The sequence below is a fragment of the Panthera leo genome, chromosome A2 (genome assembly GCF_018350215.1).
Source record: "Panthera leo isolate Ple1 chromosome A2, P.leo_Ple1_pat1.1, whole genome shotgun sequence".
Taxonomy (NCBI): Eukaryota; Metazoa; Chordata; class Mammalia; order Carnivora; family Felidae; genus Panthera; species Panthera leo.
Window position 1 is genome coordinate 36,101,558 of NC_056680.1, and position 27,934 is coordinate 36,129,491.

At 39.5% G+C, this 27,934-nt stretch overlaps 1 protein-coding gene across 6 annotated transcripts in view; it reads right to left on the reverse strand.

Moving 5' to 3' along the window:
* The window catches only part of FRMD4B (FERM domain containing 4B), a 322,217-nt gene that overhangs the window by 70,683 nt on the left and 223,600 nt on the right, over nt 1-27,934 (reverse strand). For all 6 annotated transcript variants that reach the window (XM_042929953.1, XM_042929952.1, XM_042929951.1 and 3 more), the window contains one exon: nt 530-586. In XM_042929953.1, coding sequence (XP_042785887.1) covers nt 530-586 — 57 coding nt within the window. The remainder of the gene's footprint in view (nt 1-529; nt 587-27,934) is intronic.

The following is a 27,934-nucleotide window of genomic DNA, read 5'->3' on the forward strand; positions in this document are numbered from 1 at the left end:
TGTGATACATGCTTGTTTATCCGAGCAGCACACTTTTTAGTCTGGACGCAGACTTTTTAAACCAGGGTGTAGGTAAATCAACACATGCTATTTGTTTTCTCTTTTTAAACAAGCATGGAACACGTTGGATTTCTCAGCTACTTAGTGCCTTTAAGAATTAAGGGGCTCTTTCACTCTGCCTCCAGAAAATGCAGGCGAAAGTTACTCAATTTAAATGAAAATTACAGCTGTTGTAACAATTGCTGCTTCCCAAATCCAAGTAACCCAGAGCTCTTTTCCTGAAGTACAGTCTTAATTCTTTTCCCTCAGAACAGTCTAAATTTCATTTTCCTTTGCGACATCACACTATAGCCTGCGCAAGTGACGCTCAAACAGAAAACGGTGGCTCACGTTTTTCATTGGCAAACAACCAGCTGGCTTAAACATCTATCAGCCAACTGGCCCATGCGAAAGTTTCAGAGTTGCAAGCGGTTCACAAAAAACCAGCAAACAAAAAGGCGCGGGCAAGAGGCAGTGTGCTGATTCTTACCTGTAACACAAGTGCGGCTAACTTGAAGATGGTTTCGCTGTCCGCTTCGATTTGCCCCTGTTGGGGAAAAGAAAAGCATCGCTGAACAAGGCTGCCCTAGGTTGTAGCAAATGGCTGTTGAGTTGGGGAAGCTGTCACAGCTTGTCACCTCCAGTTTACAATCAAACGCAGATCATACCATTGCAAGGCAAAGGGAGGGGGGCATGGAGGGACGCATCCAGCGGTCAGGGGAAGCCATAAAGTGTGTGTGTGTGTGTGTGTGTGTGTGTGTGTGTGTGCGCGCGCGCGCCTGTTTCAGAGAGCAGTATTCTGGAAGAAATACAAATGACTCTGAGGCTGAAAATTCAGACAACTTCCCAACGAATTATTTTTATCCCTACAAGTTCATTGTTAAGCTCTGAAGATTTTCTTAGATTCATTTGGTGTTTTCCTGAGATCTTTTTTCCCCCCTCTGTGTCACTGCATGGTTATTTTGGTATACCCACAATGCAACTATTACTAAAAATATAAATTCACTACTGCATCAATGACACATTATTGAATTAACACGCAAACACTTAGAGATAAAATGTAAAGCCTTAAGAATTGATTACAGCAAATACTTAGAGAAGACTAAAATTCTGTTCCTTTATATTGAAGTTTGATGACTCTAATTTATTATTTTACCCATTATTTTATTTTTTCATCCTTTAAGATCCACCCCCCCCCCCTCCAAAAATATAGGAATTCTGGACTTTGGAAAACAGGAATGCTTTTTCAGTAGCCTGATAGAGATGCCTAAGTGTGTGTGGAGGGAATATTGCCTCTAGATAATATGTGACCATATACATTAACACCATTATTGCCTCATGTAATATATTGCAACAACGAGTCAATGAGTGGTATAGAAGGATCTTTATTTTTTAAAAATTTGTGATATGCTAGCTTGTGGGCATTCACACACACTAAAACCATTCCATATAACCTTAAGTCTTACATAATTAGTACTTGAAAGTGCATATTGTTTGAGATCATAGAACTCATGAGCCTAGAAATGAACCCGAACTCATTATTTCTCCCTTCTACCCGTTGAATTTGGGCTGCAGAGTTTTTGTAGTTAAACCAACAGCATTAATGGTGAGTAAAAGTAGCTTTAAAGTAAACGCACACTAGGTAGGCTTACAGAGCAGTTAGCTCACTGAGGATTTTGGAAAGGATTACGCTTTTCTCTCATGTTTCCAAGTGATTTGATTGGGGTTCTCAAAAAAAAAAAAAAAAAAAAAAGGAAAAAAACCAAAAACAAATAATAATCATTCTCCTAAAAGCCATAAAATAAAGAAACAAAAAACCTAGGGCATTACAATATCAGCTGTGATAATTATCTGTGTTTCCCTTATATTACAAAATGAAAACAAATTATTTTCATCCTGTAACATCTAAGTTTCCCTTCTGAAACCTGAGGAAATGGATTTGCTTCAAAGTTTTTCCTTTAAAACCTGACAGGTCCAGAGCCTTGGAATTCAAAGCTCGCTTATAATCTCTAGAAACAGATTATAAAATCAAAGAAAAGGCAGGCTGGTTGTAAGCATCAATTGCCCTCTGTCTTTCAGGCTAGAGAGACAGTGGTTTTCTAACCTGGTGAAAGATGATGAAGCAGCTAATCCAACAGGTGAGATGAGTGTTGATCGAGATTAAATTCTAGAAAGCTGAAATTCCTTATGTTCAAAGAAAAAAAAAGAAAAAACTCATGCAAAGGGAGGGGGGTAATGGGGAGGGGGGAGGAATGCTCAAAACCATCTTTGAGTTTGAAATCATGCCCGAATTTACAGTCCAGTTTGTCTTAAAATCTTACAAAAGAGAAAAAAATTGGATGATTTCGGACATTAAAATAACAAAAGCTAAATAAAATTTATTGAAAACCATGACCAACTCCTCTGGCCCCCCATGACCGCCTCTGCCTCTTCAGAACCTTAGGTGAGTCATCCAAACAATATTTTAGACACTAACTTTTCAATTTCGTAAATGGAAGTTCAGCAGATAAAAAGGCCTCAGACAGAAACTCTTAAGAATGCTGCCAAAGAATTCTCTACCTTAGAAGGGTCATTAAATATTAAAAATGATCAAATGAGGAGCTGAAGCATGAGAAGTACCAGGCTCAGGCAGCTCCAGAAGAGTGGGGAGGCACATAGGCAACTCACCTGTGGACTTTTATTCACCCATACGAGTTGCCCCAACACAATTCTGGTGGAGGAGGGTGACGGAGGGGTGCAGGGGTGGGGCCTACCAAAATCTCGTTCCTGGGAGAGAGGAGAATGCATGGTTTGGCCAAGCCTTACATTCTTTTATCTTTAAAAAAATTTTTTAAAGTGTTTATTTACTTTTGAGAGAGAGACACAGAGTGCGAGCGGGGGAGGGGCAGAGAGACAGGGAGACACAGAATCCGAAGCAGCTCCAGGCTCTGAGCTGTCAGCACAGAGCTGACTCGGGGCACGAACCCACCAACCGTGAGATTATGACCTGAGCTGAAGACAGACACTTAACCGACTGAGCCACCCAGGCAACCCTAAGCCTTACATTCTTTTATATACCTCAGCCCCTACCTCACCTTCCTCTTAACCACTGTTCTGGAAATACAAAGCAACATATTTTGAGTTCTAATACTGATTGCCAAGGTTACTTAACTTGTGCATGGAGCTCACCAAGCAACAGACCAAGCAAAACTAATACTATCTGCCTGGTTCTCAGCAATTTCATATGATGAAATTTAATTAAGACTTCTAGAGAACTCCAGAATTTCATGCATAAAGTGCAAATGCTCTTTAGAAATTGCCGTCTGCCCGGGGATGGGAGATTTCTTTTACTTATAACCATGGTAACAGAGGTAACCTTATAGGTACTGGGCAAGCTAACATCGGAGAGGGATCTCCTCAAAGAGATAGGTAATGGGATCCTTCAGTGGGTTTCCATGACTGTCAGGGATAAACAAAGAGGAGCAGAGAAGTAAGTCAGATGATGTGGCTGAATGCACAAGGGTAATACGAAACAGTATCAAGTCTTGGTGCTCTACCCTCATGGCTAATTTAGCTGGCTTACGGATCCAGTCTCTAGGTCACTAGGTTCAGGATCCATGTTGGACATTTTATTTTGTCCTTGGCTTGTTGGCTCAGTTGACCAAAACATCTTGCTAATGAAATGAGAACTATACGTTTTGATTCACAAGGAGAAGAGAATAGAAGAAAGTTTTAGAACTTGAAAAAGCATTTAGTGAAAATATGACTGCTATTATTCTGTAGATGATGGCACTGAGAATCAGGGACATGAAGTGTCCTACCCAACCCCACAGCAGATGGTGACTCCAGGCTCTTTCGAGTCCATTGTGGCCACTAGTTACCTTTCTGACTCCAACGTAAAGCTCTCACCAGGAATCTTCTAAAGGTAGGCTTTTGGCAAAAACTATAATCAGGTAAGACTGAAAAATGACTCCAAATGCCACCTCCACTGCTGGTGGGTGGTAAGTTATCATTAACCATAAACGCCTCATAATAGGAATGGGAAAATTCCTTGTGAAGACTCATCTGTATCGATGTAATACTTCATGGAAGCTTATTCTGCACAACAACAATGGGCATGAATCACTTGCTCACAAATACTTAGGATCTGGAACTATTTGACAAACTGTTGGGGGAAGCCAGCTTATTTCCAAGTATATTATTATTTATCTAGCTATTTTTAGGGTTAAGTCTATTAAAAAAGGCAACTTGAAGAACACCAACAAATAAATATATGAGAAATGAGAGGAATGGAAAATTAGCACTTGCAGTCATCATACTGCTGATTGTTCAGGTAACAGTTTTCAATAAACAAAAACTACTGGGTGAAAGTTTGGTGAGAAACAGGACAGGGTATTTATATAATCACGAAGCATCTCTCTATTGGGGAAATTTAATTACAAGAGGGAAAAATGGTAGCTTTTCAGTGGAGAAACCTGACAGATACAATCTTAATGAAGTGATGAGACATTACCAATAACTGTACAGACCGGCCTCCTGATAATATGCATTGAGAAGGACATAACGTCACTTATATACATGTCTGTACTGGTAAATGTAAATGTTTCACAGCCAGAAATGGGGGTGGGGGGAACGATCCCTCAGTTGTAGCATTTGTGGATTTCCATGGTGCAAATACCCCCACCACAGCCAATTTCAAGCTACCAATAGTAGCTTGAAGTAGCTACCAAACTGCTGATATGACATCACAGGACACGCTGCTGGGAAGAGATGTGAGAATCGGCTCTTACAGCAGGTACTAGCTGGCTAGCACACCACTGGGTGGTACTGCAGCCGAAAATACATCACTAGATCTAATCACGAGGAAGCGTGAGACAAACTCAAATTGAGGGACATCCTATAAAATATCTGGCCCATAGCCTTCAAAAATGTAAATAGGATCAATGCCAAAGAAAGGCTGAAGAACTGTTTCGAAGGAAAGGAGACGAGGCAGTCATAACAACCAAATGAAATGTGTCATCCCATATCAAGAGGAAAAGTTGTTACAAAGGGCACCCCTGGGAAAGTTGGAGGGTACATTAGGCAACAGTCCAGATTCAATTGTTAAATGTTCTAAATGTGATCATTGTAACAGGGTTCTATAAAGGGTGGCTTTGATCTTAGGAAATACACAATGAATTATGTAAGGATAAAGAGCGTAACTTACTCTTAACTGGTTCAGAAAAAAGGACACATCCGTGGGCAGGGGGAGAGAGAGCAAACGTAGCAAAATGTTGACAACTGGTGAATTTGGTTTGATGGACATACTGCATTTTTGTGCCATTCTTACAGCTCTTCTGTAAGTTTGAAATGATTTTAAAATAAGTTTGTAAAAAATTGACATAATTTCCCAGAGTGCTGGCTATCTATTTGTCTTGACTGCCTGGTACCCATCTCTGTTTCCGGGCAGGATGTCCCAATATCACAATCTTTTCAGAACTGCTTCTTTCCCCACTGGCTTACATGCAAACACAATCATCTTTCTGTGGACAAGTGACAGAAGCTGGTCCAAAGCCACAACCAGGGATTTTCCAAATTAGGGCCAAGGGTCTTGCTGTGTCTCAAGACAAAGTTGGGAAGATGTGAACCAGAGAGAATCAATGCCCACAGATAGAGAGAAAGGGACTTCTGGACATGGGTAGTCAACTGCATCCACTCCTCAGCCAAGCCAGACTTCAAAGTCTGGTTAAAACTCAAAAGTTGGCAAACACAGTGACTTGGGTGCTCAGATGCTCTCATTCTGATTTACTACTAAGCCAGCAAACAGAGTGTAAAGAATAGATAGATGTGAGAAGTGCACAAATGAGTGAACGGATATAGCTCCCTGGAAACCTCTTAATTCCTTCTGTAGACACATCTACATGGAGGAGGAACCTGACAGATCAGAGAATTCTAGAGCTCTGGACTCACTGGTTTCATACTATTAGCCTGTTTGCGGGGGGCGGTGTGCACACCAACACTCAACACTTACCTACTATCTTACAATGCAGTTCTTGCTGAACCATAAAGGCATACTTCCCGGGGCTAGTTCCTGTCTTTTGGGATTACTGTGCCCCTAGGAGACCAGGCCATAACTACCACATCTGCACCCATATTCCCCTTGTAAATGAACCAAACACTTTGTCCTTTTTTGTCCAAGCTAGTTGTGAGAAGTAATGTGTCTGGAAGCTGGTCTCAATGATACATAGTAGTAATGTTTCTGGTATATTTTCCATTTTGTTCCTTGAGACCAGAGCTTGGCAACCTTGGCGTAACTGACATTTTCAGTTAATTGTTTTTTTTGTGGGGGCTATCCTGTGCATCATAGGGTATCAGGCAGTGCCCCCGGCCTCTATCCGCTAGATTCCAGAAGCAACCCCACCCCCCCCCCCAAAAGATGTGACAACCAAAAATGTCTCCAAACATTTTCCATATGTCCCCTGGGTGGCAAAGGTCCCCAGCTGGGAACCACTGATCTAGATTCTCTCAGAGGTCTCTGGACTAACCAAGAACCGTTAGAAACTTACAAAATGGAACCATAAGTTTTGTCCCAAGGTAAAACTGCTTTTTTTGTAACTGTGTTTTGGCATTACTCCACCGGCTTCTGTTGAGGAACAAGAGAAGAAGCAACCCTCAGAACCTCAGTATTTTAATAACTCTGGGTGTGTTGTTGAGGGCATTGTTAATTACCTCATAGACCAGTCCTTCACCAGGACCCCTGGGAGAAGTTTCTGATTTTTAGGAGCAGTAGTGACTGTGCTCCGCTGGGCAGCTGCTCTGTTTCTACCTTAAAGACCACCGTGAGTTATGCAAGTGGTCATAACTTCCTCTTTGCTGTGGTTCTTAAGAGAAGTTGAGTTACGAATTTGTGGGTTAAATGCTTTATACTACCCATGCTAAATGTTTTATACCAACCTTAACCTTGGCAGGATCTAATTATTTCTATGTTTATTTCCTCACAGGCAACTCTGATTTCATCACCTGCCATACATACTGTAATGTGCTTTTTTTCTTTTTTATTGAGGTACATATAGTAACATGCACAAATCTTAGTGCACAGCTTGATGAATTTTGACACGTGTATACACTCATGCACCCGTCACCCAGATCAAGATATTAAACATTCTTACTAATGTTTCCAGCTTAGGGAAATGTACGTAGTTTTACAAGCCACACCAAATAAATAAAATTATTTTTGGTAATTAGGAAAGTAGAAAACAATACTGCAACATTGAAACTTGCAATTTTTTTTGATTACTAATCAACTTGAATATCTGTCTTGCAATTGCATATTATTTGCTATTGCTCATGTGTGAAATGACCCTTTGTTCACTTACCTATTTGAGAACTCGTGTTTTGTTTGAGCTACCAGTGTTAACCCTTTGTTTCAGCTACTGGGTACAAATTGTATTCTTCGATCTATTCTCCAGGCCTACGAAGTCAGACTGGAGTGGGGGCTATCACCCTCACTGAAAGAATCTTTGGGGTCCTGAGCAAGTTACTTCTCTGAAACTCAGTTCCTCATCTACAAAATGGGGGATGATAATATTGAATGTATTGGGTTGTTGAGATCATTTTATGAAGGACAAATACAAAGCATTTTCATAAAGCCTAGCCAAAAAGATTCTCTCAGTGTTTTTCTCTCTGCATTATGCACCATGTTGCTTATTACATTGTTAAATATTATTATATCGATAGGAATCTACTTTGTTCTGGGACACTGTTCAATTTTTGTGTAGTTCTGTAACATTTAATTGGTGTTCCATTATTACATATCTCAATATCTAAGGGTTTTAATTTTCCATAATAATCTTTGACATTCTCTTTCACTTATTTGAAACATTTTTTTAAATGAATGTTTATGAATTTAAAAAAATATATAATAATTTTCCTTCCTCTTTGGAACCATATATGTCATTGAAATGGTTATATAGTAACCATAAAGTTTTATGATACACCATAAAGATCATACACATTCAGTGTTAGGGTTAATACTCAGTGTCTTTAAAATTATTTTAAAAAGATTTCTATTTTCATTTATTATTTTAAGTAGGCTCCATCCCCAGTGTGGGGCTTGAAGTCAAAACCTGAGACCGAGAGTTGCATGCTCTCCCAGCTGAGCCATCCAGCTGCCCCACTACTCAGGATTTTATATTTTCCTTTATAAATGGGCCATTTTCTTCATTATATTATTTACCTGATTATCATTCCATAGGATTATTATTTTTAGCGTATTTGAGTACCATTAAATTTCTTCACCAAAGCCTCTAATGCCAACAAGTTTTAGCTTATTTATTTTCATTTTGTAGGCACGCAGTGAAATTGTTTTCAAATACTATTTTGGTACACTTCTTTGCAATGTACTTGGTACCTCTGATTTCACTGCATGAAGTAGACATTCTGTTTAACACACCTTCTCATACACTGTTGGTAGATTATAAGTTAGTTCTGGGACGAACATTTTGGCAAGGTCTACCAAATCTTTTTTTTTAAATTTTTTAAAATGTTTACTCATTTTTGAGAGAGAGAGACAGAGCATTAGCAGGGAAGGGGCAGAGAGAGAGGGAGACACAGAATCTGAAGCAGGCTCCAGGCTCTGAGCTGTCAGCACAGAGCCCCACGCAGGGCATGAACCCATGAACCGTGAGATAATGACGTGAGCCAAAGTCAGACGCTTAACCAACTGAGCCACACAGGTGCCTCTGTTTTTTTTTTTTTTTTTATGCTTATTTATTTATATTGGAAGAGAGAGAGCAAGTGAGGAAGGGAGGGGCAGAGAGAGAGACAGAGAGAGAGAGAGAGAGAGAGAGAGAGAGATAGAGAGAATCCCAAGCAGGCTTTGCACTGTCAGCATAGAGTCTATGGGGCTTGAACTCAAGAACCGTGAGATCATGCCCTGAGCAGAAATCAACAGTTGGATGCTTAACCGACGGAGCCACCCAGGAGCCCCAAGGTCTACCAAATCTTAACACAAATATACACTATGGGTCAGGAATTCTGCTCCTCGGTATACATCTAACAGACATATTGACATAAATCCACTAAGCCACAGGCACTGGGACCTTCATGGCAGTGCTATTTGTAATAACTAAATACTGCAGGCTACTCAAATGCTCTTCAATGAGCAAATGAACTATGGTATATTCATACTATGGACTACTATTCCCCAGCGAGGGTGAAACTAGCCTAAACTACAATATGGATGAATCTCACAAACCTAATTTGAGCAAATTAGGCCAAACATTAAAGAGCACCTTGAGTGACTCCAGTTATATAAAATATAAAGTCAGCCAAAACAAATAAATGCTATTAAAAGTCATGGCAGTGGAGGCATTAATGACTGGAAGAGAACATGTGAGGGCCTTCTCAGTTGGTGGTGATATTCTGTTTACTTGATATTGATGCTAGTTGCACAGATGTGTTCAATTTTGAAAGTCTGTTGAGCTGCACTTACACGCACTTTTCTGTACATATATTATACTTCTATATACAGCTGAGAAACCAGCAGAACTCCTGATCTTCCCAGAAGCCTTTCTCATCTTACCTAGTGGCAGTTCCATCTTCAGTTGCTTAGATCCATGATCTCATGGCAACTTCGGGCACAGAGTTGAGCAGTGAGCACCTTGAACAACTGTATTTGGTTATCCTACTTGCACGTTTCTAATGCATTACACACCTTATCTATTTTCTTGATGGTTTTTCTTCCCACCGACTATTATCCCTGCCTCATATCTTAGATCCTTAAGGGCATGGGTTTTTATCTATCTGGTCCTAGCTTTATCTCCAGGACCTAGAATACTACCTGGCACAGAACAGGTGCTCCATAATATTTGTAGAATATCAACTAAAAGAGTAGTAAAGTAAAAAGTTGATGGGAGTATCTTTACCTTTCCTTTTTTTAATACATTTAAAAAACATTTTTTTCTTAACGTTTATTTACTTTTGAGACAGAGAGAGACAGAGCATGAACGGGGGAGGGTCAGAGAGAGAGGGAGACACAGAATCTGAAACAGGCTCCAGGCTCTGAGCTGTCAGCACAGAGCCAGATGCAGGGCTCCAACTCACGGACCGGACTGTGAGATCATGACCTGAGCCGAAGTCGGCCGCTCAACCGACTGAGCCACCCAGGCACCCCTTTACCTTTCCTTTCTTTAAAAGGGAATGCTTCAGGGCACGTGGGTGGCTCAAAGGGTTAAGGATCCAACTTTGGCTAAGGTCACGATCTCACAGTTTGTGGGTTTGAGCCCCATGTCAGGCTCTGTGGTCACAGCTCAGAGCCTGGAGCCTGCTTCGGATTCTGTGTCTCCCTCTCTCTGCCCCTCCTCTGCTCATTCTCTGTCTCTGTCTCTCTCTCTCAAAACTAAATAAACATTAAAAAAATTCATTTTAAAGGTAAAGCTTCTTGTGTTTCTTGATCCACTATATAGTTGATTTGACTTAATTTTCAACTCAGAATGAGTTTCAGAACCATGAGAACATAGCCCAGGCTTTACCAGCTATGGGAAAGGTAAACTAAGTACTAGGTGTCAGGGACTAGATATGCAAACTTAAAACGCCAAACACACTTGGTGTTAGATGTTAAGAAGCCTTTTGCTCTTCTGGCTTCACTTTCTAGAAATGTAAAAGGAAAATAGTAATACCTGTCTTACATGTTTCATGGAGTTAGAGGACAAAAAGAAAAACAAGATATAAAAATGCTTTGGAAGGGCTCATTTGGTTGAGCATCTGACTCTTGATTTCAGCCCAGGCCATGATCTCACAGTTCATGGGTTTGAGTCCTGCATCGGGCTCCATGCTAGGGGTGTGGAGCCTGCTTGGGATTCTGTCTCCCTCTCTTTGCCCCTTCCCTGCTTATGCTCTCGCTCTCAAAATAAGTAAGTAAAAAAATTTTGAAATAATTTGAAAAATGTTTTGGATAAGGGAAAAAAGCATTACAAAGAAAGCAAACAAGTACAGGTGTTTTTGTGGGTGTGTAACACAGTTTCAAAGATGTAAGCATTATGATCAAAGTATCTGGGCATACCGCTTCTCAGAAACTTGATCATAATGTAGATAGGAGCAAAGAGAGAGAGTTTTGCAGCATGTGAATTAGTGTTCATTTGCGGGAGGATAATCAAAGGAATATACAGATACGGAAATGAGAAAGAAGGGAAACTAGGCAGACCACACTTTCTCAAGGATCAACCCAGGTATGGTTAATGCAATACATTTCATTTTTAGGTATACAGGTAGCACATTTTTTTTCCTTGGGGTGAAGTTCCAACTAGTTTAAATAGAAACCAGGCTTTGATTTCTTTTTTTTTTTTTTTTAAGTTTATTTATTTTTGAGAGAGAGAGAACACATGCGAGCAGGGGAGGAGCAGAGAGACAGGGGACAGAGGATCTGAAGCAGGCTCTGAGATGACAGCAGAGAGCCCCAGGTGGGGCTTGAACTCACGAACCATGAGGTCATGACCTGAGCTGAAGTCAGATGCTTTACCAACTGAGCCACCCAGGTGCCCCGGCCAGATCTTGATTTCTAAATACCATTTCTCCACAGAAAGGAAAAATGGCTAACGCCAAGGTTATAGCAATAGGAACATTCTGATCATGAAAATGAATGGCAGAATAGATAATACATTGAATAAAAAGGAACCCATACTTGTATTATTAACAGCTGGAGACAGGAGAAGAAAAATTATTCTTTGCAGACGAATTGAGAGAATTGGAGAATCACCATTTACAATCACCACAGCATGAACTGACTTAGGCAAGACCACCACTGGAGGCCAAGTCCATTGGTTCAAATACTATTGGGAAATAGGATGCTTAAACAGCAGTCAAGTGTCAACTCCAGACAAATTACCAAGGGGAAGAGAAAACTGGCATATACTACCTTACTCAAAAACAAAGTATACTGACATTGAGAGCCTCCTAGTGAGATACACTGAGAACACATGTCACCTACTTGGTATTCCTGCCACAGGGAAATTATGTTACAGTAGTGGCTCTCAACTTTTGGTGGGTAGCAGAATTGCCTGGAGAGCTAACAAAGAATAAAAGAGGCTCAGGCTCACTAAAGTGAGATAGGATGAAATAGGACAGGGTGTGGGTCTCTGTATTTTCACCATGTTCCTAGATGGCTGTGAGACACGTCCAACATGATACAGGTTTACAACCAGCAAATTAGAAGAATCCATATATCACAAATGGAATCCATGTATCACATTCTACCAGGCAACTGGACTATACCCTTCAAAAGTACTGGTTTGAGAAAAGCCAGAGAAAGACTGGCCGTATGTTCCCAATTACAGAGACTACAGACTCATGACCACTAAATGCAATGTGTGATCCTGGATCAGAATGGGAAAAAAACCCAAAAGATGTAAAGAACATTACCGAGACAATGAGACAAAATTGAATGGGAACTGGATATTAGATATACACAATTTGTGAAATATGGCTATTAATCATACAAAACCGCACACTCTCCAGAGGCAGAGATCTGTTTGCTTAGTTGTACACCCAGCACCTGTACAGTCCCTACCACAGTGGGCATTCAAAAATATTTTAAATGAATTAATCTATACTCAAAAAAAAAAAAAAAGCCCTACACCTTTCAATGACAGTGCTCTACCAGTTAATGCTGCAAAAAATATCATCAGAGGTATGATTCTTCCTCCTATCAATTCTCATTTTTATTCCCCTCCCCTCCCCCCACCATTCTGAGATCCTGAAACTCGATTTCTTTATTCTTTTTAAGCCCAGGAAGAACGAGTCAGTCACATCTTAAGTATGACAGACTGGCTCCACCATTCTGCAGTACCTGATCCCTTTGTATAAACACTTACACCAACACAGTCTCAAAGCAAGGGAGTGAATGTTTATGAGACTGCCCTGAAAATTAGGTGTGGTGATCTACCATCAAATTGTTACGCGACGCAAGAAAGGCAGGGAGCCTAAATAGGTCAGGCTCTGCTAATGAGTATGGAGGTTCTGAGGCACCCACATCTGATAAATATGAGGAGAGACAATTGGAGAACAGATGAATAACTGTCATTAAGTAAACCCTCAGAACCAAGCTCTCTACTTCTGTACTTACTCTTGTGCATTATAAGATTACATACACAGCAGACTTTAATTACAGCATTCTAATTGCTTAAATGCACCCTGGCACCAATTTTTGATTACAGTTTGTATCTGTAGCAGTAGGGTATTCAGATGAAAAACTAGTCATATTTAGAAAAAAAAGGTGCAAGATGCTTACAAGGTAATCAAGGATGATAGAGAAGGAAGGACGAATCAGGAAAAAGTTGTGGTCGTGATGTTAAAATTAAGCCTTTTAATAAAGAAGACTGTTAGTAAAATAAATAACTTTATGCTAAAGTTAGTACCCTATCTAGATTTTTTTTTTTTTTTGGCATGAGTAAATGTACGATGATACTTTTATTTTCAGGACTGTTGTACATCTATCCGATTAGGTTAGTTATTATTTATTATTTTTCCCAACAGATCATGCCACATTTAAAATTTTTTCACCAGCATTCTCCTTCTATGCCTTAATTGTGAGTTTTTTTATGCTCAACCACTTCTTATAAATGAGAACATCTTGTAACAGAATTTTGGAATAATACTATCAAACACAACAACAAAAACAAGAAACAGTGGAGTCCTAATTATCTGTTCCCAGAGGCTGACAAGTATTAATTCACTGGATCGTCATGACAACCCTATGAGGAGGTAATGTGGGGAGACTGAAGCTGAGGAAGAGAGCAGAGACTGTTGCTCAAGGCCACCCAACCTGTGAATGGAGGAGCCAGGACTCAAAGCCAGGCCGTTGGGACCCTCTCTTCTCATTCCCCCCACTGCCCCATGTCGTGCATTGCGCCAAACTTCAGACAGTCTCTCTAAGGAGTGAAACATCTTGGTTGGTGTCTAACACCCTTGAAATACTGACTTTAGCTGAGAAGTAAATGGCACTCTTACAGTACACATTACACGTGTAACTATTTGTGGCCAGTTCAAGAGCTTTACCTGAAATGGATATCTTAGTCTATCTCCTAATGAATCCATATTGTAACACATCAGTATTAGGCCTACTTAATTATGAAACGGGAGTCTTCTGTTCAATTTCTTCTATCTGAAAAATATAAAGATAGCCCTTCAAACCTCCTCCTAAAGCCTCCTAAGCATGTGGAACACTTCAAGGGGGCAAAATACATCTGGCTCTAGTATGGGTTAAAAAAAGATGACAGAGAGGTAAACAGATGGACAGAGAGAGCGAGAGATCTGGTGTGGATACATTTGTTTTGAGAAGTTTCTTTGCCATATTCCTTTTGAAATCCAAGATGTGTGTCTTCAAGAATGTCAACCTAAGCGTTTTCAAAAGCAGGAAACATGAAGAAATTTGATTTCTAGAATAAATCGAGAAAACTTCTTACAGAGTCTTTTCATTCATTCCTACATTTTAACACACTGCATTTTCAGCCGAACGGACCATCTATCACCTCTTTCCCCTGACCAAACATTTCTCATACTATTTTTATGATTTTTGAGTCAAATTTAGCTGTAATGCTCTTCTTATATCCGATTTCTGAGATACCGTTTTACCAAAAGTCTGAATACTGAGTTTAAATGTTTTAAGATAATTCATGCTAAATGGCACCACTATGAAATACAGGCCTTTCAATTGCATTTTTAGTAGCTCTTCTCAATGTATTCAACAAATATTTGAGTGCCTACCTGTGCTGGTGATATATCCTATCTGTGAACAAAGAATTCACTTTGTAAATTTACTCTGGCTAGTGCTATCTGGAGGGCATTTTCCTTGTTATTTACTCAGTGACGAGGTTCTTTTACCTCTGTGGGCCTCAGTTTTTTCATCTGAGGACCAAATACCTTCCCCTCTACCATCTCAGGAAGGTGATAAAGGCAAATGATAGAGCACATATGGAAAGTCCCTGAGGATTAAAATTGCCATGCGTTATAAGCTATTATTATGGAAACTTTGATTCTCACCAATGCACAAGGTAGCATATATCCAAATGCTCATGGCTTAAGATGCACATAATTTCAATGTTAGGAAAACAGAGGGAAAAACCACATGAAACAGACAAAGGTGAAATATTTATCATAAAACTCGCAATAGCCCTTTAAAATAGGATATTAGATTTCTTTGTTCCTCATAGACTGGCTAGTCTTCAAACCAACTCTGATGTTTAGTGACTTCACTTGGTAAATACTGATGGCTGGTTATTATGAGAAGGCACGCTCCCTATGTGTAGACAGATCTTAAAGCCTGCAAAATTCAATTTCTGTTACTGATCCTTTAAATTATTTCAGCATCTTGAAAAGAGCTTGAGGATTAAAACACATGTGCGTGCACGAGCGCGCGCGCACACACACACACACACACACCCCTTCACTCAAATCCCAAATGCTAAAGCCGCCAGGTTAGCAGATACACTGAATATGTTTTAGTTGTTGGTGACTACTCAAATTGTTGTTTGTTGAACTACACGCAATAATTCTGGGACAAGAACCATGAATGGGGTGCTGAAGTAATGGATTGGTTACAGAGGAATATGCTTCATGTTCTGTTACGTTAAATGGAACTGAGACAATTCCTCTCTGTTATAAATAGGGATAGTAACTGGCTTTTCACGAACGTGTACTTAAAAAAAGTCTCTTTGCCATGAACAGGCAGCTGGAACAGTACTGAATTATCAAAACGCCTTTCTAGGTTGTAGGAGAATGTTTCTCAAAAAACAGTCACGTTTTGATTATTCAGAAGATCATTTATTAACTTTGGGGAAGATTCATTTCTCCATGTTTCTTCCATCCCTGCTTTTTTTGTTGCCTCTCTGGTAATGGTGGCTCCAGTAAGAAGGAAAAAGAAAAGTCAGTGATATCCAAGGTAGTATTTTTGATTGGGTAGGTGGGAGAAAATGCTAGAAGACTCGGATAATGTGAAGTTTTAGGATTAAGTGGATTCCCTCTGCCTATATTCTCAAAGATTCCCAGAGGCCATCAAAAGTTGGTGACTTATTTCTTTGGAATTGCAAGAGAAGATGTTTGAATAGAAGAGCAGAGCAGTGTGTTCACCTATCCTTGTAGCTGATTTTACAGTGATTCTCCTAAATGTTTCCAAAAGATATTTATAGTGAATAGAGTGACAAAAGTTACAGTGCACATGCGGAGACCCTTGTGCTTTAAAAATCTGATCACATTATGCCCAAATTGTATTCCAATAAGTCCAGTATATTAAATTTCAAGGTTACAAGTACAATATCAACTCTGGAAAATTGAATTAGGGAGCTGCGACATCTTAAGTAGTGAAAACAAAATAAGATTGAAAGCTGAAAAAGTCTAATTTTATGGGTGTTACTCAGAACTGATTTTCAATTTAACTGGATCTTTTCACAAGCCCACTTTGAAAAACTGACCCATTGAGTTGCTAGTGTAAACTCCATTTACATACTTCGCCAGTATTTTCTGAGGGGGGGGCCCTCTGGTACAGGCCGGGCTCTGTGCCAATGGGTGGGCCATAAACATGAGTAGGGGCTGCCCCGGTCCCGAGAATGTAGTCTGGTTGTTGGTGGCAGACACAGGGACAAACAATTCAACACAGTGGAAGGAGAGTTAGGAGAAGTCTTTCAAGGATATTTTGGAGGCTGGAAGAACTGGCCTCTGTAGGACCCGCTGGTGGAGGTCCACAAGGGGAGGAAAGACTTGCTTAAGGGGCAGGGACTGGAGCTGATTTCTGAAGGATGAGTGGGAATTAGCCAGCAGGAAATGAAGGGAGGAGAAAGGCAGTCAGCAGGTGAAGTCTATAAAAAAAGGCACAGAAGTTTGAGAAAGGCTGGGAGAGTCAGGGAATAAGGTGTTCTTACAGTTTGACCACAGGGTGAGTGAGGCTCCAGTAATAAGCCAGGCTTTGCGCATCCTCACGTAAGGCGCTGATAGTAGTAATAATAATAGATTATTAATAATAGCAAAAATATTAATCGTAACACACTGTGCCAGACACTGTTCGATACATTTTGCACATATTAACTCATGCATTGAGGCAGGAACGATTACTGCCCTCACTTTACCAGTTGATAAAACAGAGGCTTAAAAGTGGAGGTGCCATGCCCAGGTAAGAGCCAAGGCTATGTTGTTGAGCCGAGACTGTTGTTGAGACGAAACTCTGCTCGGTTGCAGAGTCATTGCGCCACATGGACTCTGTAGGCAGCAGGGGCCAGCTAAGACTCGGGAGGCACTCAGTCTTGTTGATTTTACTTTCTAAAATGCCTCAACCCTGCTACCCCTTTGTCCATTCTTTAATCATTCACTCATTCACTTTTTCAGCCATTTAACAAACTTTTACCCACGATGTACGTCCTAGGGATTCTGACATAAAGAAAACTTGGTCCCATCCTCAATGTATGAATTTATATTTAATGAAATAGAACTCTGTCACTGCCATGCATCTCTGCACTCCTTCCCCATACTGCACAGAGTCCCCAAACATAAGAACCTATAGAATAGAGGAAGAAAAGTGGACCAGGTACAGCTAAAGCCTAAACATACATAAAAAGTTTAAAGTCGAACAATATGTAAAATGTAGTCAGCAACTGATCTCAACCAAGAAAAAGACATGCCCAAAAGAAAGAAAGATGTCAAAATAATACAATTAATGCCCTAGTCTTGGGATTATGAATCAACACCTTTTTTTTTTTTTGCATTTTTCTTCATTTTCTAAATTTTCTACAATTGACAAGTGTGATTTTTACAAGTGGAAAAAAAAAAACAACAAAAAACAAACCCATTCTGCCAGTTGTCTTTAAGAGAAGACCTTTTGCTTTTCCAGATAAAGCAATTAGGAATTTTCGACTTCCATTAGCTTTGCCCCGCGAGAAAGGTGATGGAGCGTTTTTCTAACAGAAGGAAAGTGATGAGAAAAAATCTTTATTCTCTTCACACAGCTTTAAAGAGGTAAAGTTCAGTGAACACACTGATTGTTTTTGTCTTTATTTTTATGATTTAAACTCATTCAAGCTTCTTGTTTTGGTTTTTTTTTTTTTTTTTTTTTGGTAATGTTTACTTATTTTTGAGAGCGCAAGTGGGAGAGGGGCAGAGACAGTGGGACAGAGGATCCCAAGTGGGCTCTGTGCTGACAGCAGCAAGCCTAACGTGGGGCTCGAACTCATAAACTGTGAGATCGTGACCTGAGCCGAAGTCGGATGCTCAAGTGACTGAGCTACCCAGGTGCCCCCAACCTTCTTGTTAAAGAAAATTATAAAAGCATTGCTTAGGAGGCAAAAGTTCCATAATCTCTCTCTCAGGTATAATAGAAATTTAGGCTATGCCATCCTTTTTTCTATTTTTTCTTATCGGTACATTTAATATACATAAAAGTAAATAATAAAGTTAACTACAATCACACTATATTTATAGTTCTGTAACTTCTTTAAAAATTTTTTTTTAATGTTTTATTTATTTTTGAGAGAGACAGACAGAGTGTGAGCAGGGGAGAGACAGAGAGGGGAGTCACAGAATCCGAACCAGGCTCCAGGCTCCGAGCTGTCAGCACTGAGCCCGACACGGGGCTTGAACTCATGAACTGTGAGATCACGACCTGAGCCATACTTAACTGATTGAGCCACCCAGCCACCCCAATAACTTGATTCTTTTTAAATGTGTCAGTGTAGTTTCCACACATTTCCATATCAATAGAGCAGGACTAATCTACTCTTTGATGACTACACAATACCCAATCACATGAATGATTTGGCCTTTACTTAATTAATCCCCCGTTAAAGTGTATTTAGGCAGTTTCCAGTTTCCTACTATTAGAAACAATTATCTAAGATCTTTTTATATTTATCTTTTCATATTTCAATAATTCCTAAAGTTGATGGACAGCTGGGTAAAAAGATATGCTCTTACGTTTTGAAAAATTTTTTTATGTTTATTTGTTTTGAGAGAGACAAAGAGAGAGACACAGCGTGAGTGGGGGAGGGGAAGAGAGAGAGGTGAGAGAATCCCAGGCAGGCTCCACACTGTCAGCACAGAGACCAGTGTGGAGCTTGAACTCACGAAACAGTGACATCATGACCTGAGTCGAGATCAAGAGTCGGGACGCTTAACCTACTGAGCTCCCAGGCTCCCCAATATATTCTTACTTTTAATGGACATGGCCAGACTGCCCTCGAAAGCCACATGGACTTTTAAGAGAGCTTTGGCGCCTCTGGGTTCACACACTTAAGTGCAAATGGCATTAAGATTCTGAGGCAATTATGCAATATGTTGTATCACTCTAAGTGTGGTAAGAGTGTGTATCAGGGGTGTTAGGCTGAGACTCTCACTAAGTCTACTAATGAAAGGGCACATCTAAAAAGGTCTCAGTCAAGAAATGGGGTAAGAAGGAGGATAAGAATAAATGTGATTGGATAGGCTTACAATACCTCTAATTTTTAATAGGATTACTAATGCTTGGCTCATTTGTATTTCTACATTTATTTGAGGTACAAAGAGATGGGAACTTATTAGCAAAGAAAAGAGAGCGTAGTGAAATCTATTAAGGCATTAATGACCCAAGTTCTCCTCCTTTTTGGTTTGGTATCTACTCCTGCTCAGTCTGAAGCAGAGGAAGTCCTTACTGGCTTAGTACCCAGGTCAACATCTCTTTACTGACTCCAAAGATGTTTCATTTAAAGAATCAGAATAGACCAGGTTTTTATCTATGTCAGATCTAACATAGACTAATACCCAGGAGGCTTACAGTTGTCACTTTTTGCTTTATTATTTAATGGTATAGTATATATTCACAGCGGCATTTTCACAAGCATAGTTTGAGGTCAGTTAATAAGTATAGCTTGAAAGAAAAATTTCATACACAAGTAAGTCTGGACAATATCGGGTTAAACAAAATCACACGTTTGCTTACTGAAGAACTTCTTGAAGTCTTGAACATGTTCAAGGCATGTGGTGAATTTCCAAGAAAGTGGTCTAATACTCAGTTTCTTAAAATCCTTTTGGCAAGAAAGTAGCTTATATTCATGAGAGAGATTCTTCAGCTGTAGATTTAAACTATAGTATTCATCTGTGTGTGTGTGATTACAAAAGCCTAATTCTGGGGGTGCCTGGGTGGCTCAGTCAGTTTAGTGTCCAACTTCAGCTCAGGTCATGATCTTGTGGTTGGTGAGTTCCAACCCTGCATTGGGCTCTGTGCGGACAGCTCAGAGCCTGGAGCCTGCTTCAGATTCTATGTCTCCCTCTCTTTCTGCCCCTCCCCCGCTTGCACTCTGTCTCTCTCTTTCTCTCAAAAATGAATAAAACATTAAAAAAAAATACCTTTCAAAACCAAAAACTTCTCAATACAGAAAAAGCCTAAGAGAAAGATAAATCGTGTATCTAAAATTCGCACAACAAAATTTGTTTCATCAGCCTCCAAATAAATCTTAAAAAAAAAAAAAAAATCCCAATTCTGTTTGTGAGATTCCTTGTATTGCAGTATTGCGGAGCTAGGAAAATGTCTGACACTGCTTTTTAGATTATTAGGAAGGAGTAACAAGAAGCATCAGTGGATTCTGGGTGTGCTCAGTCTTTCCAAGATCCCTGGCATCTTTCAGAAATATTACGTCCTTGAAAGTATCATCATAGTATATTGCCCTTAAAATAAACACAATACACATCTACACACAAACATACAAAGGCAAGAATCCTTACGATTTAGGACAGGCCATGGGAAGGTACTGGTGCTATAATAATGCAGCACTCATCACAAATAATGGCCCTTAACAAGAATGCAATAAATTTTTACTGACTGACTGAATGAATGAATGATAAGTACTATGGTTTCTGGAGCTAGGCTGCCTAGTAATTACTCCACGACTAACGACCTATTTAACCATGGTCAAATTACTTAATTTATTTATGTTTCCATTTTCCTCATTTGTTAAAGCAATAATAAATAATAATCCTGGCTGTTGCCAGGATTAAATGAGCTAATGAATGAAAAAAAATCAATGCCTGCTGCTTGGGGAGCTCTCTGTGAAGTCAAGCTGCCATCCTTCTCCTCCTCTTCACCCCAGGGCATGATCTCGACCCCAGAGCACCTCCTGAACCCCAGTTGCTTTGCCTTCTCCTGCCTTTTCTTTAATATATAAATTTTAAACACAGCAAAAGGGACAAGGCGGCCAATACTATTTGAATTTTCCAAGCGTGTCTTCAAATCACTGATTTGAAAAAAGGGTGGTGGTGACAAACGTTGATTGAGTACTAAAGTCAGATGTGGTCAAGGGGGCCTCCGCAAATGACAACCGGGGCCAAACCTCCAGTCCTGTATCGTGCATTGAGGCTTTTCCAGCGGGCAACAGGTCGTCCAAGGTGGACCACTGCCCACACGCTGAGTGCTTCCAGGCTTCCCCGGTATCAGTTTCGGCATTTCCACATCATCACCACCTGGCACAGGTGGTTGTTTTGCAAAGGGAAGGTGTGCCCCTCTCCATTCTCACTGAGGAAGCCAAACAGGTTCAAGAGCCCTCACCTGATGGACGACTCAGACAACAGCTCTCTCCTGGGGAACACTTGACCCACACGGCCGTTTGTAACTTTCTGACGGGCTCTGTTCCTCCGTGAGTGCTTGTGCAGTTCGGAAAGGATCTGAGTGCTTTGTCCCCCAGGCCAACCTGTGGAGCCAGTAGTTCCTAGCGTCCAGAGGCACCTGTTAACCACCCTGGGCTAAGAGCATGAGCATGTACAACACAGTTCGGAATAAGGGAAAGAGGGAGCCTATGCTCCAGATGACCCGGATACACCACCTCCATGGGGAGCAGAGAGACGACCCCCAGCCATCTGGAAGCAGTATGTGTGGTGGTGAAAGTCAGATTCTGGCATTATACTGCCTGTGATGAATCTTGGCTCCCCCACTAATTCAGCTATGTGACCTTGTGTACCTTACTCAACCTCTCTACCTCAGTATTCCCATTTGTAAAATGGGAGACAACAGCAGAACGTAGGTATGGTTTGGAGTGAGAAGTAAAGGAATGAATATACGGAGTAAGCACGTATGTATTCAGTACTCGTTAGTGGCTATGACCTGCCTGCTCTTTAACAAGAGCCCCTGAGTTCTGACTCACAGAGGACACTTTTATTTCCCTGGAGCGATGACCAAAGAAAAGTCCAGACAAATGAGAGGTGCTTTTATAGGCCGGGGTATCTTGCTGTTGTAATTTTCCAAGGACACTCTGCCCACCTACTAGCTCTGTGACATTAAGCAAATTACTTAACCTGTCTGTACTGCTGTTCTTTTATGTCTAAAAGAGGATCACAGGTTTTCTTCTTTATGGGCTATAGTGAGAATCAAATGCAGTGAAATGTGTACCATTTACCACAGTACTGGCACACAAAAAATGTACAGAAAGGGCTCTGAAGACATTTCTTTCCTTCCAAGTAGTCTCAGAGCTGGAAAGCAATTTCATACCTTCCTCTGCTCTCCTGCTCTTAAGGGAAAATGCCTTTTTCTGTTTTAACTGCCAGGAAACAAGAGGAAAAATGAAAAGGCATCTTTCTAGAGTCCTCTGTGGACCTTGATTCATATTTCTCAAGGCCAGTTTCAACCCATATTTAACCATTCTGCATGTTTAACACACAGAAAATCCAGTGGTTCTTCAGCTAAAGTGTTCAGTAGAATCACCAGAGAACCTTGTTGAAAAGGTTGATTTCCAGCTCCCTCCTCAATTCTGATTCTGTGGTTGGGAGAGGGGCAAGAAGGCAACAGTTTGCTTATTCAAAATGAGCATTTGTTGTATATCTGATAAAAGTAGTCAAAGGTCACACAGTGAGAAATGCTGCCCCAATCTCACCAGATCATTTTGCAACGGGAAAAAAATGGCTCAGCAACGCAAAGATCATACAGCTGGTATGTTTCAGAGGTAGCCCTAGCCCTGAGCTTTTCCTTAGAATTACATTTCATTGACAAGAGCAAACACAACAGCATGATTTTTAACGTATTTTCTCATGTTGCAAATTACAGCAGAACAGAAATACCGAATCAAGTGAATGGCTCCAAAAGGACAAGGAAACATGAAGCTAAGTTATTGTCATAACTAAGCTAACGTAGACTCTTTTTCAGAGAACAAATTTCATTTTCACTGATGTTTAAATTGGGATTTAAAAAACCGGGAGAAAAAACAAGATATCCTCAGAGCATTTCCAGTTATAAGCAGTCTCAAACAGTGCTGGCAGGTAGCAGGCATCCAATAAATAACTGCTAAATAAATACTCTCTTATGTACTCAATTCTAGCCATCATTGACTTTGGCCTACATGCCGATGGCTTAATAACTGAAGTTGACCAGAACTGGTTTTCTGTAAGACTGTTATTGACATTTAATTGATATCTACAATGACTAGAAAAAAATCCAAAAGGCTTTTGACTTTTTAAAATAAAATATCAGACGATACATTAAATTTTCTCCCTTTAGAATCATTCTTACTCATTCTTTGCTGAAAATTGTATTTAGAGTCATCAGAGCTTTGCTAAGTATTATTCAGTAATACCTGGAAAGTGAATTTTTTAGGATTTTAGGCGTTTAATTTCACAGTAAATTTATATACATTCATAGTTAATACTAGTCAAATTATACAACAGACCAGTGGTTTTGTTTATCCCTTGACTTCTTGGGAAACAAGCATTCATCATCAACAACATTCATTCATTTAATGAGTCGGTCAACAACAATACATCGAATGCCCAATTTGTACCACACTGTGTACGTGGGGATTTCCTTTGGAGTGAGCGAAAGTGAAAAATCTCTATCCCTTTTTTCAGACTCTTCTGGAATACCCAAACTCAAAAATGAAGCCCAATATTTCTTTCAACACAAAGTTAACAATGGCTTCTTCACTATGCGGTATGGGCAATAATATATACAAAACCATTGGGAACCACACAGTATTTCAAACGACATACTCACAGGGGTGAATTTTTAAAAGACAGAATCCATATTTACATAGCTATGCAGAGCTTCAGCAACTGTATGAAACTTCATCACAAGTCATATTTCTTGTTCACCAAGCATGCAAGCATATTGACTGTGGCTTTGTCAATATTTGCAAAAAGAGCTCTCTTTTCCCACCTATATGTTTCTGTCCTCATTGGAGGGAAGGAACTGACAGAAGGGGACAGCTATCTGTCAGGGAGGAAGAAGTGTGTATAGGGGTGATCAGAGGTGCTGAACACATCAGCACAGTGTGGAAGGAAGCCCCATTCACTGCCTTATCCAGCAATGAGTCCCGAATTAACCATGTCAGTGACTGACTTTCACCCATCGGGAATCCACCTACATGTGTTCTATAGCTGAGACTGTGTTCTCAAAAAACTTATTTACTCCTGTGTCCATGATTCAGATGATAGTCCTCATGGGCAATATTCTTAAATTATCATGTCTTAAGAAATTACTTAAAAGCTGCTTTACCACACAGCTACCTGATCCTGTTATCATTTACTGGATCCTATAACATCTCTTGGGATTGTTTCTTAGTAGTCATCTGTGTATTACTTAGAAAATGTTCAACTCTAAATTCTTACAACTCACTTTAAAAAAATTATTGCAATAACATTCATAGGTTACAGTGCCTTTCAATATTATATTTGTAAAAGTTCTAAATTCTTTGACAAGTGACAAAAACACTCCCATTTAGAAAGGAAATCTCAGGAACGGACATTCATAAGATGGAGAAGAATTTAAAAGAACTCTACTTTTCAGTACTTTCTGAAGACCAAGGGAATTTAGCATACAAAGCTACAAGAGAAATATCATGAGTTAAAATTTACATCCTATCTTTCTTTACATAGCAACGCAGTGAAGAAGCAATCAAGAAGACTGTTTCATTGGACCATGGCCAGCTAGGTGGTGAAAAATATAACAAGGGGCAATTGTATTTCTCCACATAGGAGATGATGACCAACTGTGGTTTATGAAATGTTTTCTTCTGACTCAGTAAATCCTGTATTTGCTATATAAGTATCTACTTATCAGTCAACTCTTGGAGTTCTTCAGAAAGCTCAAGTCTCAACAAAGAGAGGCTCTAATAAAGTCTTTAGTGCTGAAGACTTTTTACTTTCCCCATAGAATTAGCCAAAAACTCTGATTTGAATACTTCTGCTTGTAGCCAAGAGGGATTAACAGGGACTGGATTTACCTTCTCACCAACCCCCCCCCCCCCCCAAAAAAAAAAAAACTACACAACTAAAAAACCAGCCAATAAATGTGAAACAAAAGTTTTGAAAACACTGAATAAAAGGTGGGGTGCCTGGGTGGCTTAGTCAGTTAAGCGTCTGACTTCGGCTCAGGTCATGATCTCGCAGTCAGTGAGTTCAGGTCCCGCATCGGGCTCTGTGCTGACAGCTCAGAGTCTGGAACCCACTTCAGATTCTGTGTCTCCCTCTCTCTCTGCTCCTCCCCCACTCATGCTTTGTCTCTCTGTCTCTCAAAGATGAATAAATGTTAAAAAAAATTTTTTTAAAAAAACACTGAATAAAAGGCAACAAAGGACAGTGAACCTTGAATGAGGTGAACCCCATGACAGCACCCACTTATTGCCATGAGAATGTTTCTAGGCTGTGAAGGTGTTACACAGATGGAGCATGGTGGATTCTCTGAGTTGAGGAGACAGAGCTGAGAGACTGGGGTGACCAAAATGGATAGAATTTGCAGGACAGAATGCCAAAGAAAGGAGAGCTGCACAGAGAGAATCCCGAAGAGATGCAAAGTACTGATCACTGCATACATGGAAGGAGACTGCCCAAGGTTGGGGAAAGAATTATCCAAGAGGATGGAAGGGAAGGGTACCTGGTTTTCTCACAAGACTGGTTCCCCATAGAAAAAACTCATAATTCATTGGACATTGAGTAGAGTACTTAGGAGGGTCTTGCCTCAGTAATGGAAAATAATTAGTTTTAGAATGAACACTGCTCTGGGCCAGTCTAACAAATAATAAAACTAAGAGTTGAAAACAACAACAACAAAAGGTCTAACTAATTACATTTTATCCCAAAACCAATGTCAAAAATATTTATAGGAATATAAAAATATGCAGCACCCAAAAAGTTAAATTAAACAATGTCCAACATCCATTCAAATATTATCAGGGATGCAAAATATGCAGGAAATAGGCAGGAAAACATGACCCATAATGAGGAGAAAATTGAATCAGTCAAAATGTACCAGAACTGACCCAGATATTAGAATAAGCACAGAAGGGCATTAAAACAATTACTATAACTGTATCTCATATTTCAAAAAGGGGTCATATGCAAAATACAAAAAAGATCCAATTCAAACTTCTAAAGATAAAAACTCAATATACTGAATGAAACCAATGGCAAATTAGATTTCAAAAGAAAAGATATAAAATTGAAGACAGAGCAATAGAAACGAGCCAAACTAAAGCATACACACAAAAATAACTAAATGAAAAGAGCATCACTGGATTGTGGGATAATTTCAGGTCACCCAGTATATGTGTAATTGGAATTTGCAAAGGAGGTATGGATGGGAACAGAGAAAAATATTTGAAGAAAAAAATAGCTGAGATATTTCCAAAACTGATGAAAACTAAAAACACACAAATCCAAGATGCTCAATAAACATCAAAAACAAGAAACATGAAAAAAGCTATACTGTAGCACCTCGTAATCAAAAGCAGGGATAACAAGAAAATTTTTAAAGCAGGCAGAAGTATCAAATATTTACACAAAAAACAACATCATGTGCATCTATAACATATCAAAAAGCAAAATGTATTGCCCTGATAGCATAAAGGCTCATAGGGGAGAGACAGAAATATACTATTGTCAGGTTCTTGTGCTACATGTGAAATGGTACAACAGCACTTCAAGGTAGACATAATAAGTTACAGATGTATACTATAAACCCTAAAGCAACCATGGAAATAACAAAGAGTTATAGCTAATAATCCAATAAAAGAGATAAAACAGAATCATACAATACACAATAAATGCAATAGAAGGCAGAGAGAGGAAAAAAAAATAACAGATGGGACAAACAAAAAATAAATAGGAAGATGACAGACTTAAACTTAACCATGTCAAAAATCACATTAAATGTAAATAGTATATAAAACCAGTTAAAATACAGTGATTGCCAAAATGCATAAAAAAAATAAATCATAAGAAACATAAAGAAAGCTATACCAACACACCTCATAATTGAAAGCAGTGATAAAACTGATAGAACATTCCACTGAGTGACAGCAGAATGCATTCTTCCCAGTGTACATGGATAATTTACCAAGATGGAGCATATTCTGGGCCATAAAACAGGTCTCAATAAATTTAAAAGGATTTAATTTCCACAAAGTGTGTTCTCTGACCACAGTGGGATTATACTAGAAATAAATAACAGAAAGATCTCTAAAAATCCCCAAATAAATATCTGGAAACCACACTGCACTCTTCTAAATAACATGAGGCCAATGAAGATATAGGAAGGAGGAATTTGGAAATATTTTGAAACAATAAAAATGAAAACACAACATATCAGAATTTGTGGGACACTACAAAATCACTATTTAGGGGGACATTTTTATACTAAATGCTTATATTAGAAAAGAACATCTTTAAACAGTGATCTCAGCTTCTATCTTAAGTGGCAAGAATAAGGAGAGAAAATTAAGCCCAAAGAAAGGGGAAGAAAGGAAATAATAAAGATAAAAGGAAAAATGATAAAGGTCATAGCAGAAATTGATGAAATAGAAACCAAAAAAACAACAGAGAAAACCATTGAACCAAAAGCTGGTTCTTTGAAAAGCTCAATAGTGATTGACTTTTAGCCAGACTAATTAGAAAAAAAAGAGAAAGACATCAATTATTAATATCAGGATCAAAAGAGGTAACAACATTACAG